Source organism: Amphiura filiformis, chromosome 1, assembly GCF_039555335.1.
Source record: "Amphiura filiformis chromosome 1, Afil_fr2py, whole genome shotgun sequence".
Lineage (NCBI taxonomy): Eukaryota > Metazoa > Echinodermata > Ophiuroidea > Amphilepidida > Amphiuridae > Amphiura > Amphiura filiformis.
In genome coordinates this window covers 21,005,992-21,022,105 of record NC_092628.1, presented here as the reverse complement: position 1 = coordinate 21,022,105, position 16,114 = coordinate 21,005,992, and the positions used below count along the sequence as shown (strand labels likewise).

The 16,114-nt window shown below is 37.0% G+C and overlaps 1 protein-coding gene across 1 annotated transcript in view; it reads right to left on the bottom strand.

The window, feature by feature from the left end:
• LOC140168123 (WD repeat-containing protein on Y chromosome-like) overlaps positions 1-13,327 on the bottom strand; it is a 36,215-nt gene extending 22,888 nt beyond the window's left edge. The window contains 6 exon segments of the mRNA XM_072191470.1: positions 1,136-1,304; positions 1,856-1,890; positions 4,268-4,336; positions 5,856-5,924; positions 8,331-8,411; positions 12,622-13,327. Coding sequence (XP_072047571.1) covers positions 1,136-1,304; positions 1,856-1,890; positions 4,268-4,336; positions 5,856-5,924; positions 8,331-8,411; positions 12,622-12,915 — 717 coding nt within the window. The 5' untranslated portion in view covers positions 12,916-13,327.
• Between the last annotated feature and the right edge of the window lie 2,787 nt (positions 13,328-16,114).

The following is a 16,114-nucleotide window of genomic DNA, read 5'->3' as shown; positions in this document are numbered from 1 at the left end:
TGTAATAGCCTACTGCATTTATCATGTTTATGTATGCACATAGGTACAGCATTATATTTCGCATGGACATCAATAGCCCAAAGACACACTTTCAAAGGACAAATCTCGGGACCAATCTGCAAGTATTTTTACCTGTAAAAACTAGATACAGGGTGTCCCAGAATGATCTATACCAGGAAAGTTGAATTTTTCTAGGTATGAAGGGCATTATTAATGGTGGTATTGTTTTACATTCTAAAATCTACAAATATTTAGCTTTCTTAGAAATTTTACATTTTTGAAATTGGATGTTTCTCATAGAAGTTACAGGACATTGCGTAAAATGGTGAATTTAGGGTTTTCACAAAACAACCTATTTTGAAAATCTGTAAAATTACTAACTTTTCAGCAAAATGTAATTGTAAAATGTTATACAGGTACTTTTGTCCTAAATTGCCTGAATAGTCGATCTATCGATTATTTATGATGTTACGAAGTAATCCTTGTATGGAATAAAGGATTTGTTACGCGTGTCCACAGTATTTTGGCAAACCGACAGCTACGTAACGGAGAAGATTAAAATTGACTGTAAGGATCCTTGCGGAAGTTATATTCTCTGTAATAATGACATTTTTGGGTAAAAAATGTGGTAAAAATTACATAAAAAGTATGTTTTTAACCTAAATATCTGAAGTCATATTGAAATGTTTCACTAAATTCCATATCAAGAATTGTTCAGCGTTGTACGCTCTGTGCCAAATTTGATGTATTTCCTATAATGGAATGTAGGATTTCTACAACGGCTGGACGATGGTGATAAAGCATCCATGTGTTATGATGCCTTTGCACTGTAAATCACACAACTGTAGTTTTCGTCCATTTTCAGTAATATCAATGTCACGCCAAAATGCATCAAGCTATTTCCATGAAAATCAGGCGACATGTGTGTCATTGTATTGCACTCATCAAAATTAGACACACTGTTGACTATATATTTTAAAGATTTTTTTCAAACACGGTATAGATCATTCTGGGACACCCTGTAGAACCAATAAAGTTGGCTGATCGCTGTGTTCCCGGGGAGTGTGTTGTTATTCAAGACACTTCTCCAGTAATGAAAATATAATTCCATGAAATATAAACCACACAAACTTACTGAACAAGAGCGTATGAGTGACATATCTATAGTCCAGAAATTAACAATGCCTTCTTTGCTGACAGATATATAGCGCCCTCCATGTTCGCCACCTTCGTCTGTTAGACTTCCATGGCGGAGATTAAGCGTCTGGTAGAACCCTACTTTGGTCATCACATCACGATGATTACTGTATTTATGAATAAGAAAGAAAGATTTTATTATGGTTAATTTTCATGATTATTATTGTCATTATTATTATTATCTTCATCATCATCGTTTTCATTATCGTCGCCATCATCATCGTCATCGTCATCATCATCATCATCATCATCACCATCATTGTCTTTGTTGTTGTTGTTGTCATCATTGTCGTCGTCATCATCATCATCATTGTCATCGTCATCATCATCATCATCATCGTTGTTGTCGTCGTTGTCGTCATCGTTGTTGTTGTCGTCGTCATCGTCATCATCATCATCATCATCATCATCGTCATCATCATCATCATCATCATCATCATCATCATCATCATTGTCATCATCATCATGGTTAGGGTATTTGGCTTTGGTGCATTAACATCAGCACTTTGAGACAAGGTGAAATGCCCCATACAAATATATTTATAGTGATCGATAATAACAGCATCATCTTGCGCTTTAAAAAAAAATTAAATTATTAATGTCATTATGTGTTTTTTATAATTGTGCTCTATTTTTTATCTTTCTGTGTCATACTTACCTAGTGATTTCCCTTAATGGTTTTGGAAATGGAATCTGAGAAGAAAAACAATTGTTAAATAGTTAAAACCAATACAGCTAGTAGATTTCATCAAAGACATTTACTGCCAGCACATTATACAAAGTAGGAATTTGGTGAGTATCTAAATCTATCCATATTTTTGATTTTGATAATAGATGTAAGAGTGCTATGTAAAGTGCTCTAAATCTTATTTTTCACAAATGTGATGCAGCACATCAAAAGGGGGACTTTACGGTAAAGTGCTTTTCAAGATTAAGATTAAAATAGACAGAAAATGATAAGGAAAATAACAATATTTGGGATGATTTTTCACTGATAAATAATTATGAATGCATGCTTTTATCAATTTTAGCAAATGAGGTGACATTTTAAAGATTGTAAAAAGCAGAAATACTGAACTCAAAATTTACTTCATCTCCAAAGTCCAGGGGTGTTAGGAGGGGTATTCTCATCATGTTGACTGCTAAGTGCCAGAAGTGGGTAAACGCAATATAATGAAAGACAGAGATGGCAAAGGCGCCATGATTGGTTGCCGTTCTGCGCAGTACGGCATAACTGTCTAGTTGTCAGAATTTTAGACGCGAACTAGTCTTTTTATCTCTGTCTTTCATTATAGCTGCCATGTGTAGATGAGTACAATATACTCTGTGTAAATTGCCCAATGTTCACAGGGCAGCTATTGCACTTACCCACTTCTGGCACCGAGCAGTCTATATCTTCAAAATCAAATTGTGGGTACTAACCGCCAGTCATGCTATATGTGCAATATGTCCACAAAGTTAAATGTACTAATATATACATGATTGGTACCCATCAAATGACCAGAACATGTAGTTATGACTTTTTACAACCATTTATCTACAAATTATTTATATACTAATGTTTAATTTTGATGTGTCAGACTCTTCCATTATCAATGACACTGATGGGTACCAATCATTTTGATAAAGCTTGTGCATGTAAAAAAAAAAAAAAAGGAAATGAAAAAAGGAAGGTGCAAATGGAAAGGACACAGAAAGAAAGAGGAAAAATGTCTGAGGAGTAACTAAGAATTTATCAAACAACATTACATCGATAACTACAGTGTGCATGTGATGCAAAGACATCTTCAAAACAAAAAAAGTTGTTTGAATATATCTTACCTTCTGCTCAATGAAAAAGCAAAATATTAGAAAGATAATTATAAATAACAATTGTAATTATAATCCTCAAAGAAATTCATCAGGATTGTCAATAAAATGTATATATTCCAAGATTTTTATGTACAAATCCCCAAAATAATGTAACTTAATGGGTCGTTCTTTGGTAAGGTGCCTATTTGCAGTCCCATCACTTCACTTTATATATAACGGTCCTCGAAGTAAATTTTATAAATCTAATGATATGTTCTTAAAGTGTATGTAGCTGGGAGGAAAAGCCGACGATCAATTGAAAATTTTGACCTTTCATATTGAAGATATGGATTTTTTCCCAAAAAGACCAAAATTTTGTTGGTGTTTTGGGAAAAAAATCCATATTTTCAATACGAAAGGTTAAAATTTTCAATTGATCATCGGCTTTTCATCCCACCTTAAGTTAAATCATCAAAACGCTCAAAACGCTCATTCCAGATCCCTTAACCAGAAAAAATTAATCTGCCACACAAAATATTTTGTACATAAACATTATGTAGCCAGAGATTTCCAGTGGTATAAAAATCTCAACTTTTTTTTGAGAAAAGTAGGGGATGAGGCCAGAGGTTGATTCAATGTAATCCCAGCATGCAGTATGATATTAGGTGCAATGTAATAAAGGAGCTATTTCAACACCATTTCACATTCAAATTTATGTGCAAAATAAGAACCAGTAGTTTTGATGGAATATTCATCACGACTTTTATGTTTTGAATTGATAATTGGGTACGGGTAATGTTTGTTGATACATTGCTACCAAGAAAGTTAAAAAGTCGTGTGTTTTTAAAACAATTTTAGATATTTTAAATGCTTGGGAAAAGAAGATGAAACCAGCAAAGTTTTCTTGCATGCAGACACATAGCTTATCTTGTTGTATAACAACCTTGACCATGCACAGCATGAGCCCAGCGTGATGTTTTCTGAAAATAACCATGTGTTTCTCAAACGTGCTGTCAGTGGCTGCAATGTATTCTGGGCTTACATTTAATCAACCTCTGGGATGAGGCTGTGGGTCACGAAATACCCCTGCACTCTGTATATTTCTCCTAAACAGCCTTTCTGATTGGCTGCTATACATGGGAGTGTATAAAATACCTCCCAATGAAAATTTCATGCTATCCTTTTAGCACTTTCTCAAATTGAATGACCAGTTTACTCATGGATTTTATTATTTTCTTGAAGATTGATAATAAGAGATAATCAAGTTGTTTTAACTTACATCTTTAAATAGGTTACTCATGTGATCCTTTTCTTGATATTCCAGCAGCATATATGAGAGATATTCATCCTGAAAAAGAAGCAGTAATAATATTGAAAATTTAATAATTGATAAATTTATATTGTATAAAAACAGTTATGAACTTAAAAGTACTGATTGCTTGTATGCAAGATCACATAAGAATTACAGGAGCAGTCAACTTTCAAAATGAAGATGTTTTATGCCAATAGGACCTATACAGTAAGCCAGCTGCATCAATTTGTCTTGAAAAATGTGTGTAGTGCAAGGGGCAGTGGTGGCTCATTTTGCCACAAAGTGTGTGTATGTATGTGTGGGGGATGGACAACCCCCTAGAAATGATGCCTACCCGGCCCATCATAAGGTACATCACCGGGGCGTAGCGTGTGTCATCATATTTGGGGGGCACCGACCATGATTGGGTTGGTACCAGGTCTGATGGGGGAGGGGGCACAAACTGTTTTTGTGCAATTTTCCTATGGGATTTTCTAACTTTTGCAATCGGTGGGGGGGGGCACATGGCCCCTGTGCCTCTATGATGCTACCACTAGAGGAAGTTTTGGATGAGAAAACTGACATTTTGATGAGAAACGGCCAAAATGGTTAGAATTTAAATTTTCTCATTTAATTTGGATGAGAAACTTCCTGGTGTGTGTGTCAATTAGAGAATAAATGATAGGATTTTGTCTTTTTGCCTATCCACTATCGTGTCATAATGGATGGGCTGGCCAATATTTTGAGTAGTGGATGCCTGCGCAGCCGGTATCCACTACGATAAAAAATATTGGCCAGCCCATCCATTATGACACGATATTGATAGGCAAAAGACAAAATCTATCATTTATTCTCATTCTTATTCAGTTTTAATGTAATTTTTGCGAGAAAAAATGCCTTTTTTCAGACAAAAATAAAGTTACTTTTGTGATGACATCCACCGTTGTTTTAAATGAACGAAACCATTACGAACATCTAAGTCGCCGAATCGTGTTCTTAGTTCTCGCACGTGTATTACGCTGAACGCATTATCGCGTGATCATTGAGGAGCAACAAGCGTGCCGCCATTGCGTGGCGGCGCGCGCCCTGACTAATATCACTATCAACTATTGCTAGATATTATACACTAGAAAACCAATCAAATTACGTGAATTCTTTACAAGACGCACCCATTGAATAAGAATCATTATTGTCTTATTAAAACTGGTGAGAATTGCTAATCCCCGCTGAGCTCAAAATAAACATTATTATTTTCTCATCCAAAAGAATGAGAAAATTAAATTCTAACCATTTTGGCTGTTTCTAACCAAAATGTCAGTTTTCTCATCCAAAACTTCTTCTAGTGTACGTCACTGCTACATCAGGAATAGCTATACTCCATTAGCTTATTATACATACCCATGTAAATTACTGTACCTACATGTACACTACATAGGAGAAGAGGCTGCATGGTTACATGATACCTTTGTTTTTCTGACGAAGCAGTCAAGTTTATCCTGATGGAATGGAATCACATTTAATATTACTTTTATTTTATTTTATATAAAGTATATGCGTTTATTAGTTTGTCTCTTACCCAGTCTACAGTACCATCACAATTAGCATCGACTTTCATGAAGACAATAGCAAGCTCCTGATCGTCCACCTGGGATTGAAAATGATAGAAAAGTGTGTTTGTCTAGTTTCCAAGTATTGTTTAATTTTACAAGATTTAAAAATTGTATCTTACATTCTATATGTATGGTAACCATGGTAATGTGAATGTGTGTTCACCAAGAGTAGCCTGTTTTGGAACATTTCTGCAGCCTTGGTCACTCCACATTCATTGACCATTTGACTGCTGTAGCACTGGAATTTAGGGTTGCCAGTTGGTGAACTTGGTGTAACATATCGAGGGTTGAGAACCAGAAATCTGTAATCCTTTGTGAGTTAAGGCTTTCTGGCTCTCAACCCTAAAATAGTTCTCCTGATAACATTGAATTTGTTTCAAGACAATGCTCACTCAGCTGTTCTTGCAAGCGCTAGTAATTAGCATGTAACCTTTGAATTGACACTTGAAGCTACTTGATATTTTCCAATACTTATCATGCATATAGTTCTAGATGCAAATTCAGATTTATATGAATATAGGCGGTTACCCGTATTTGGCGGTTCTCGGCTGTCGCGATTACCTGGCTGATGGTGACTGTACCCACCAAGTTTTATGCGCATAGGACAGTTTTTACTAATTTGACCTCAGATGACCCCTTGTGACCTCGAAATGACCTTCCAAAATTTGGCTCTAAATGTTGACTGTACCCACCACGTTTCATGCCCATACAACAGTTTTTAGTAATTTGACCTTGGATGACCCCAAAATGACCGTCCAAAAAATTTGACTCCAAAAGTTGACGGTACCCACCAAGTTTCATGCCCATACAACATTTTTTACTATTTTGACATCAGATGACCCCTGGATGACCCCGGATGACCCCAAAATGACCGTCCAAAAATTTGACTCTAAATGTTGACTGTACCCACCAAGTTTCATGCCCATACGGCAGTTTTTGACCTCAGATGACCCCTGGGTGACCTTGACCCACTAACCAATACAAACTTGTTCCATCTTAAGTCAAGATACACCTACCCACCAAGTTGCATGCCCATATGACAGTTTTACTAATTTGACCCCTAGATGACCTCTGGTGACCTTGACCCACTAACCAATACAAACTTGTTCTGTCCTGGGTCAAGACGCACCCACCCGTCAAGTTTGAGGAACGTGCGACCCCAGTCTCTGAGAAAAACAGTTTTTACTAATTTGACCCCTGGATGACCTTGGGTGACCTTGACCCACTAACAAATACAAACTTGTTCTGTATGGGGTCAAGCTGCACCCACCCACCAAGTTTGAGGAACGTGCGACTCCTAGTCTCCGAGAAAATAGGCGGACAGACAGACAGACAGAGGCACAGACAGAGGCACAGAGGCACAGAGTCACAGACTCACAGACTACCAGTATTATTATATAGATGTGAAAATGTTAGGGTCACCAATCAGACAGAGTATAAATGATTTTTTTTTAGAAAAGGTTAAAATGACAGATGCAGTCAAAGAAATTAGCACAGATAGCATATCAAATGAGAGTCATTGTACTGTGTCAAAACAATAATTAATCAGTAAATCAATACCGTACTGTAGAGAAATCCCATTAATTAGTTAAAAACTGCAATGTACCACTACATAGACTATGAACTATAGAGCAGCCTAGGGTCAGAGTTAGAAGAATAAGGATATAATTATGTTTAAGAATGGGGTTAGGGTTATAGAGTTAGGATTAGGCTTAGGATTAGTCTCGGGTTAGGGTGAGGTGTAGGGTTAGGATAAAGATTAAGTTTAAAACTACTCTAATGAACTGATACATTGAGCTCAACTCTTAAGAATAAATGAAAATCAGGCTGAAAAATTATGAAAAAGTATGCATTAAGTGAAAGAGGATGATATTTCAAGTGATTTGTGCAGACATAAACAACCATACTCTACCTCCTCCATCTAATTCCATGTTGGCAAGGGATAGGTAAAATGAAACGTGAAAGTAAATGTTACAGACATGAATTATAGCCATTTGTGTTTCTTTGGTTCAGTCAGTGGATACTGAATACTGAATTTTGTAATATTTTCAAAACTGACCTAAACTTATGGATAAAGATTAGTACTTACACATGTAGAACAACAAAGGTTCCACCTTTTAAATAGAGTGTGGAAAATATGCACATATGCAGCATCATCAATAATTATATATTTCTCTGGAATATTCAGTCTAGTCTTTCTCATCTGGCCTTATTATGTAACCTCAGTAGCTCCGGAAAGGTGAGCTGCGCCAACAATTTTGGTGGCTATATATAGGCAAGTACATTTGCTCCCCCCCCCCAATATTTAAAGTCTTTTGGAGCCTCTGAACCTTATCAGTCTATTGGGTCTAATTTAGTCAAAAGAGCAAATGTCCATGAAAACTGTTTACCTGGACCTCTCCTTTTAACTGTTTATATATGTACCTCTATTATCTACATACCATTCCTTCACCCATGATTTTCCTCATCGCCATCCTAAACTCATCAATATCAAGACCTCCGCCTCCATCTTCATCAGCTTCCTGGAAATAGACATGAAAAAATTCTGTGCAAATTAGACATCATTTTAGAAGATTATTTTAGAGAACATTTTGATGATGTATTATCATAATTGATTCTGGTCAATTCAGACAAAAAAACCCAATAAGAGCAAGTGGTCGTCACTCCAGTAATAATCCTAAATCCTATAGCTTATCCTAATCCTATAAATCCTAACCAGATCCTAATCCTGACCAAACCCCTAAATCTTATATAACCATAATGATAACCCGCACCTAATCCAAATCTAAATTTCTAATCCTTAACTAACCTAAACGGTTTAGGGTTAGTTACGGATTAAACCTATAACCATAACAAACGACACCCTAATCCAAAATCCAAAATTTGGTTCCTCTCAGGGAGCTGTTATTATCATGGTAATGAACGTTGTCTTTCCATATCTTGGCACTTTGCGCAAAAATTCGCCTGAAATAGCCTATCGTTGTAAAGAAATATTGATGAATGTGATTGTAAAATTATTTCATAAATTTCTATGATGTGTACACCCACTGACCACCGCGCCGTGACGGATCCGGAGGGAGGGGTGAATTGGAGCGGCCTTTTGGCAAGAAAGAGGAAGCTAGAGAGTCAAATTAATAAACATGTTTCACGTCCCCTCCCGCTTCCTTTTTTGAGGTTTCTTCAATTTTATTTTTATTTTTGAAATTTAGTTATAACTTTTCAAAAAATATGTCTAGGAAGTAGAGATGCTTTCTATAGCCTTGCTATTATTATTTTAATAATTGGTGAATTTAGCTTTTTGCTTATTCTATAACAAAGTTTCTATTTTGATTTAATCAGATACGCTAAGCTGAGGAATTGATAATTCTAGTATTAATAGGTTGCTCGTCCATGCTAAAAATTCAAAATCTATAAAATTTTCAAAGCTTTTAGAGGGCGTAACAACACCCTCACATTTAACACCAGTATCACATGCGGGAGGTCATTTCATTGTTATCATATTCAATAATTATTGATTTATTGAGTTTGGAGAATATCTGAAGGGGGGCATAATTATAACGGTGAAGTATAATAACATGCCTACATTTTAAAAGGCACGAAACAAGTTAACTAAAATATCAAAATGTAACATTATTTGCCATATTTATAGGTCAAGTCTATTTTGCCGAGTATGCACACCATAAAGACAAGAATACAAAACGTTAATCATTATTAATTCGTTCTGATGATATTAATTATTGTATAATTATAACAAACTGTTGAAAAAATGTAACTATAGCTGCGTTGGAATCATGTTTAAATGTTTTTATTTATTTCGATTAGCTGCCCAAAGTACGCAATAAGCAAATGCTAAAATTTCAATTGACGGAATGGGAACAGCCAGGGGTAACCACCCTAGGTAGTATTTTTGAATATGACCATGCTGACTAACTATAAGATGTGACTCTCTATACACGGGACCGACGGCTTAACGTCTATGGTTGGCCAAACAGTTCATAACGTTCATTAATACGTGTATTCGAAATTTCGAATACGCGCAATGGAACAGACCAATCAGCGTTGAGTTTCGAGAACGTGGGAGGGAAATTTTAAAGCCCGTGTATTTAAATCGAGGCACGTAAACAACCTCGTTCACTGCAGATAAAAATTCGGAGATAATTTTAATCCTCACCGTGCTACATCACGCCGTTTTTTGTAAGAAATGACGGGAATGAACAGAACATGCTAAAAGATCAGAGAATAAAGTCGTTTTTGGTATTTTCATACCTTTTTAGGGGAGAAGGGTTAAAGGTAGCCTATCGGCTTCCTTTATATAAAATGCTTTTTCAAAAATTCCTTTGGGGGAATTCAAGAATGCATTTATTCCGATTTTGAAATATTTTCTGATGTAGCAAAAAATAGATAGGGTACACTCCACTCCTAATACCAACTTTATTCTATGTGGAATACATTTATTCCGTCCTGGAATAAAAACATTCCAAACAGCGGATAGTGTATGTAACAAATGAATTAGCAATATATGTATCTGTCTCCACACTGAATCCTAAATTATTAGGCTAGGCTACATATAATATGAATTATTCTTTGAAAGTAGAGGATATTAGAACAGTGACCGTATCCTGCCCCTAAAGCGGCCGATACCGAACAACAACACATACACAGCCTTGACCTGCGGTTGTCCAAATTCTGAGGGATTTGCATGCTGTTCAGGTAGAAGATAAATATACAGAGTGACCTTCAGCTTCTCCGTGTTTGGTCAGACCTACCGTATAGGCTGCATGCATGGGGTGTATCCTGCATAAGTTAGTGTTCATGTTCAAACCTGACACCCCTGACACCTACCTCAGGTTCAAACACATGTTAAGTGTACGCTGATGCATGACTGTATGTTTCTGCTTTTAGGGATGATTATCCTAATGTCTAATAAATGATGAGGGGCAGTAATTTGGTAGTATGCACCCTTACAACACACATCGCGCGGTGTTTCTTTATGCAAAATAAAAGTTATGCAAAACATCATACTTTGTAAGTATGTAGAAATGAATGCTATATCGGGTCCGTTTCAAAATAATCTTCATTCACATTCTTCTCCCGCTTCTTATTCTTATAATAATTATAAGCCTTTTGATTATTAAGTTAAGTTTGTTATTAGTGCACGAGGACAAGTGCCAATTGCGTTGATATCACATGCGGGCAGTCTCACGAGGTCGAAATTGTAACCCACGTTCTCGAATCTAAACGCTGATTGGTTTATTCCATTACGCGTATTCGAAATTTCGAATACACGTATTAGTACACGTTATGAACTGCTTAGCCAACCATAAACGTCCACTCTAAATGGTCAAATACTGAAGAGCGAGTCTGCATTTTATTTTATCTATACAGATGTTGCCAATTTAATTCAAACTTTTCCCCCAAGTTAACAATATGTGATATGTCGGGTAATTGTTTCGTTCAGTTTTAATTTGGAATATCCAAACACAAAACGATATAAAGGGTAGGCCTATAAACACGTTTTAATAACGTTCCAAAAACATTTGTGAAAACTTGATGCAAACCTTTTTAATAATGCATGTTATTTTAATAGCATAAGAGTTGACAAAATATTTTTCAAAAATGTTTGACAAAAATATTTTACAATGACATTTTGAAAGCATTTTGAAAATATTGTTCTTGCATGGTTCTAGTATGAAAAAATGTTTTAAAAACGTCATGACCTTTCATAACTCAACATTTAAATGTTATTAAAACGTTTATAACTTTTTAAGTCAACGTTCCAAGACCTGAAATAAATAGTCAGAATGATGTAAAGGTCTCAACTGACGTCATCATCATCATCATCATCATCATCATCATCATCATCATCATCATCATCATCATCATCATCATCACCATCTTCATCTTCATCATCATCATCAGCATCATCATCTTCATCTTCATCATCATCATCATCATCATCTTCATCATCATCTTCATCATCACCAACACCATCATCATCATCACCAGCACCATCATCACCATCATCATCATCTTCATCTTCATCTTCATCATTATCTTCATCATCACCATCTTCATCATCATCATCATCATCATCTTCATCATCATCATTATCTTCATCATCACCATCATCATCATCATCTTCACCATCACCATCTACTCATCATTATCATCATCATCATCATCATCATCTTCATCTTCATCACTCATCTTCATCTTCACCAACACCATCATCATTATCTTCATCATCACCATCATCATCATTATCTTCATCATCATCTTCATCATCATCTTCATCATCATCATCATCATCATCATCATCTTCATCATCACCACCATCATCATCATTATCTTCATCATCACCTCTTCATCATCATCATCATCATCATCATCATCATCATCATCATCATGTTCATCTTCACCATCATCATCTTCATCTTCATCTTCATCATCATCATCATCATCATCACCATCATCATCTTCATCTTCATCATCATATCTTCATCATCACCATCACCATCACCATCATCGTCATCTTCATCTTCATCTTCATCACCATCTTCATCTTCATCTTCATCTTCATCTTCATCACCTCTTTATCTTCATCATCATTTTCTCCATCTCTTGACATCTTCATCAGACCAGGAAAGTTGATCAGACATCATAATACCATTTATCGGTATAGCAAATCACTGTTACTCAGTGCCAGGCATATTAATTTTGGAAGTCACTAACCTCAAATATTTCTTGCAGCTTCTCGAGATGGTCATTATTCATCTCATCCTCCAGTTTAGTCCCCATACTGCCTTTCTCCGACGCCGGAGCAGCCACCGAAGCTTTTGACCCCTGAACATTGGGAGAAACAGGAGAACGGGTCAAAGTTGTACTTCGTCCTGCACTTCCTGGAGTTCTTACTGGACCACGGGGTACTTTTAGTGATTCATCTGGCGATTGAGGGCCAGGAGTGTAAGATGCGGGACCACGAGATGGGGACCCTGGTCCTTGCGCCGGCACACTTGGTAACGTCATGATTGTACTTGATGATGAAAACAGCTGTTGTCAATGTTTGATCTTGATCAGGTTCTGTCCTGATCTTAATTTTGATCTTATTCTTAAGAAGATCGCCTCAGCACCACTATAACTTTGCAGAACTATTAGGATTCGCCTCCCAGCACAATCCAAGATTGGTTGAGGTTGTAGGCCCTATGTCTGGGTTTTTACCGACCAGTTTCGGGAAATTAGATGAAAACCCATCCAAATTAACGATGATATTTTGTCCAAATGTTATAAAAGAAGTGCTATCAGTAGAAATGTTCACCGTCACGAATAATCTCCATGTTTATTCCTTCAAAAGTTCGCATGGTGGATCAAAACTTAAACATAGGCCCAATGACACATGTACTATCTGTCGCCATTATTTTTTATTTACAGTAGTTACGGGATGATCATCGTAAAATCTCTTATGCACTGTGAAGACGCTTCATATTCTTTTGTCTGATCTCATTGATTTTATTATATTCATTTTTATCCGATTCCGATACTTAAGATTGATTTAATTTGCTTATTGATCAGAATTTATTATGCTCATTATAAAAAGTGATGGCGGTATTCATGCAGTGGCAGCGGGGGGGGGAATTCCCCAGTCAGAATTCTTGCTCCACTTTTTGCGGCAATTTTGCGCAAAATTTTGTTGATTTTCCCCCCTGAAATTCACTTTGCCCCCTCAATGCCCGCCCTCGGCATGCAAAAATCGTATATGATTGGATGCGGAAACACGTTTATGAATTTATGGAAGAAAGAAATCATCGTTTGTGACTAAACGCTCTCAAAAGCGGTTTACATCCTGACATACGACCTAACGTGACCAGATGTCATGCACGTGCCGAGTACTAGTAGTATATCTGTTGAGACCTTGCGGCCCTCTCGCTTACCGGGCAAATGTTCTAACCATCTTTTCCCTACCTTTCTAGTTGTATGTCCACTGTCACTTTCTGACTCCAAACTGCAACTGCTATCTGAATTGTCCCGTGTCATAGTGCTCACAGGTGGTGGGAAAGCGCTCTTTCGTCGAGAAAGAGGCTTTACACCCAACATCCTTCAATAAAATAAAGAGGAAGTAGATAAGCAAAAACATGAAAATTGAATAAAGTTTCAAAGGTCATCAGCTCGATCTTGGACCCCGGTTCGAGTCCTAAATGGGCAGTGATCATTTCCACTTTGTCCAGGCCTATAATGTTGTAATTTTCATGATAAATAGGCCTAGGCTTAATTGGCATTGGATGATTAAGAACTTGCAGGTCCATGAAAACATAGCTAATTCGAAGGGTCATAACTCATTTAGTCCGAAAACAAACGAAATTATTGAAATGAATGTAAGAATGAACGAACAAACGAATAAATGAATGAAATGAATGAACAAAAGAATGAAAAGAATTAAAGATATTAGCGAACGCATGAAAGTACGAATGAAAAACAACGAATGGAATGAAAAAAAAGATGGAATTCAACAAATGAACGAATGAGTGACATAATGAACGAAGGAATGAACAAAATGAATGAATGAACGAACGAACGAACAAGTGAAATGAAAGAAAGAAATGAACGAAAACTGAACGAAATGAATGAACTGAGTAGTCCTTCCAGAAGGACTCAACAGTTAGCACGGCGTACAGTAGTCTGTCGGCCAGCTTAGATAGGCCTATAATCCGTCGGCCGGTGTGGATATTGTCCGTCTAGAAGGACTGTAATGAATAAATGAAATGAATGAAATGAATGAAACGAATGAAACGAATGAAACGAATGAAACGATTGAAATGAATGAAATGAATGAAATGAATGAAATGAATGAAATGAATGAAATGAATGAAATGAATGAAATGAATGAAATGAATGAAATGAATGGAATGAATGGAATGAATGAATGAATGAAAATTGAAATGAATGAAATGAATGAAATGAATGAAATGAATGAAATGAATGAAATGAATGAAATGAATGAAATGAATGAATGAATGAAATAATTATCTCTGATCCAACTTACCTTCTTTCTATTTATCACTTCAATATCTTCAAATTAAATACCGGTAGGCCTTTTGAGTATTCCACATTCGGCTTTTACTTTTGTGTGGAGATGATTGAGTCGATTGCTCATACACACCCGATTGTGTTGGATTTACATCGTGCGCAATTGGCGTTTGTTGCTTTAGGTAACGCGTCGCTTGCGGGTGATACGCGCATCACACAAGTCTCGCTCATCATTGCGTAGGCCAGGTAACAAACCGTGGATCGCGACCCTTTTGGGGGTCGCGGCCTCTTGCAAAAGGAGTCGCGGTCTCGCGGGACTTGCCCCCGGGACTTGCCTTGGGCCCGGGCCCATCTGGCCCAATGGTAAATCTAGAGGGGATGAGGGGAAAATCCCCCCTAAATTTTTGGAAGGGGTACCGTACATCAGGTGCCTTTTAAACTGCACAAGTCCACTATATAGCAAAATACACCTCATTTGGGGCTAAAATGGTGTGAAACTGAATTTTTTTCTCGGGTAAGTTTCGTGCGTGCAAAACGTCTGAGCAAACCCGGAACCAAATGCTCGTCCCCTCCTTTCGAGAGGGGGCTATACAAATTATTTTGTTATGTATAGAACTATGTATTGTATATCACTGGTATTTACCATGCTTACAAAAATAAATGTCCATCGGAAACATAGGTGTATATAGGGGCTGACTACTGGACCCCTTCCGACCGGGGAAGGGGGGGGGGAGGAGACAAGTTTTGGAGTTGCTCCGCTGGCTCGAAATGCCGGGAAAATTTACCTAAAGTTGCAATGTGCATCTTCCTTTAGTTTAGTTTCCTTTATGGCCTTTGGCCCGATCGGCTCTTTTCGTAGCTGGTCAGTGTAGATGATTGGAAATGTCCCCCTTCAATGACTCCACTATAAGTATAACGTCCCTGGAACCCACCGAGCAGAAATGACCCCCTGAGAAAATGGTCCAGCGACGGCCCTGGTCACCCTTGGCCCCGATCGCTTCCCCAATTTTGACCAAAATACATGAAATTGCGTTATCTTATTGCTTTCTTGCTTTTATTTACAATTGATGAAACTGTCAGTCAATTTACCTTTGAGGGTAGGCCTATGGCCTGTAGACATCTATCTCGCAACAAACATGACAGCATGCGCGCGAGATCTTTTAAAAATATTTTCAAATTTTAGAATGAGACCAAATGACTTTGT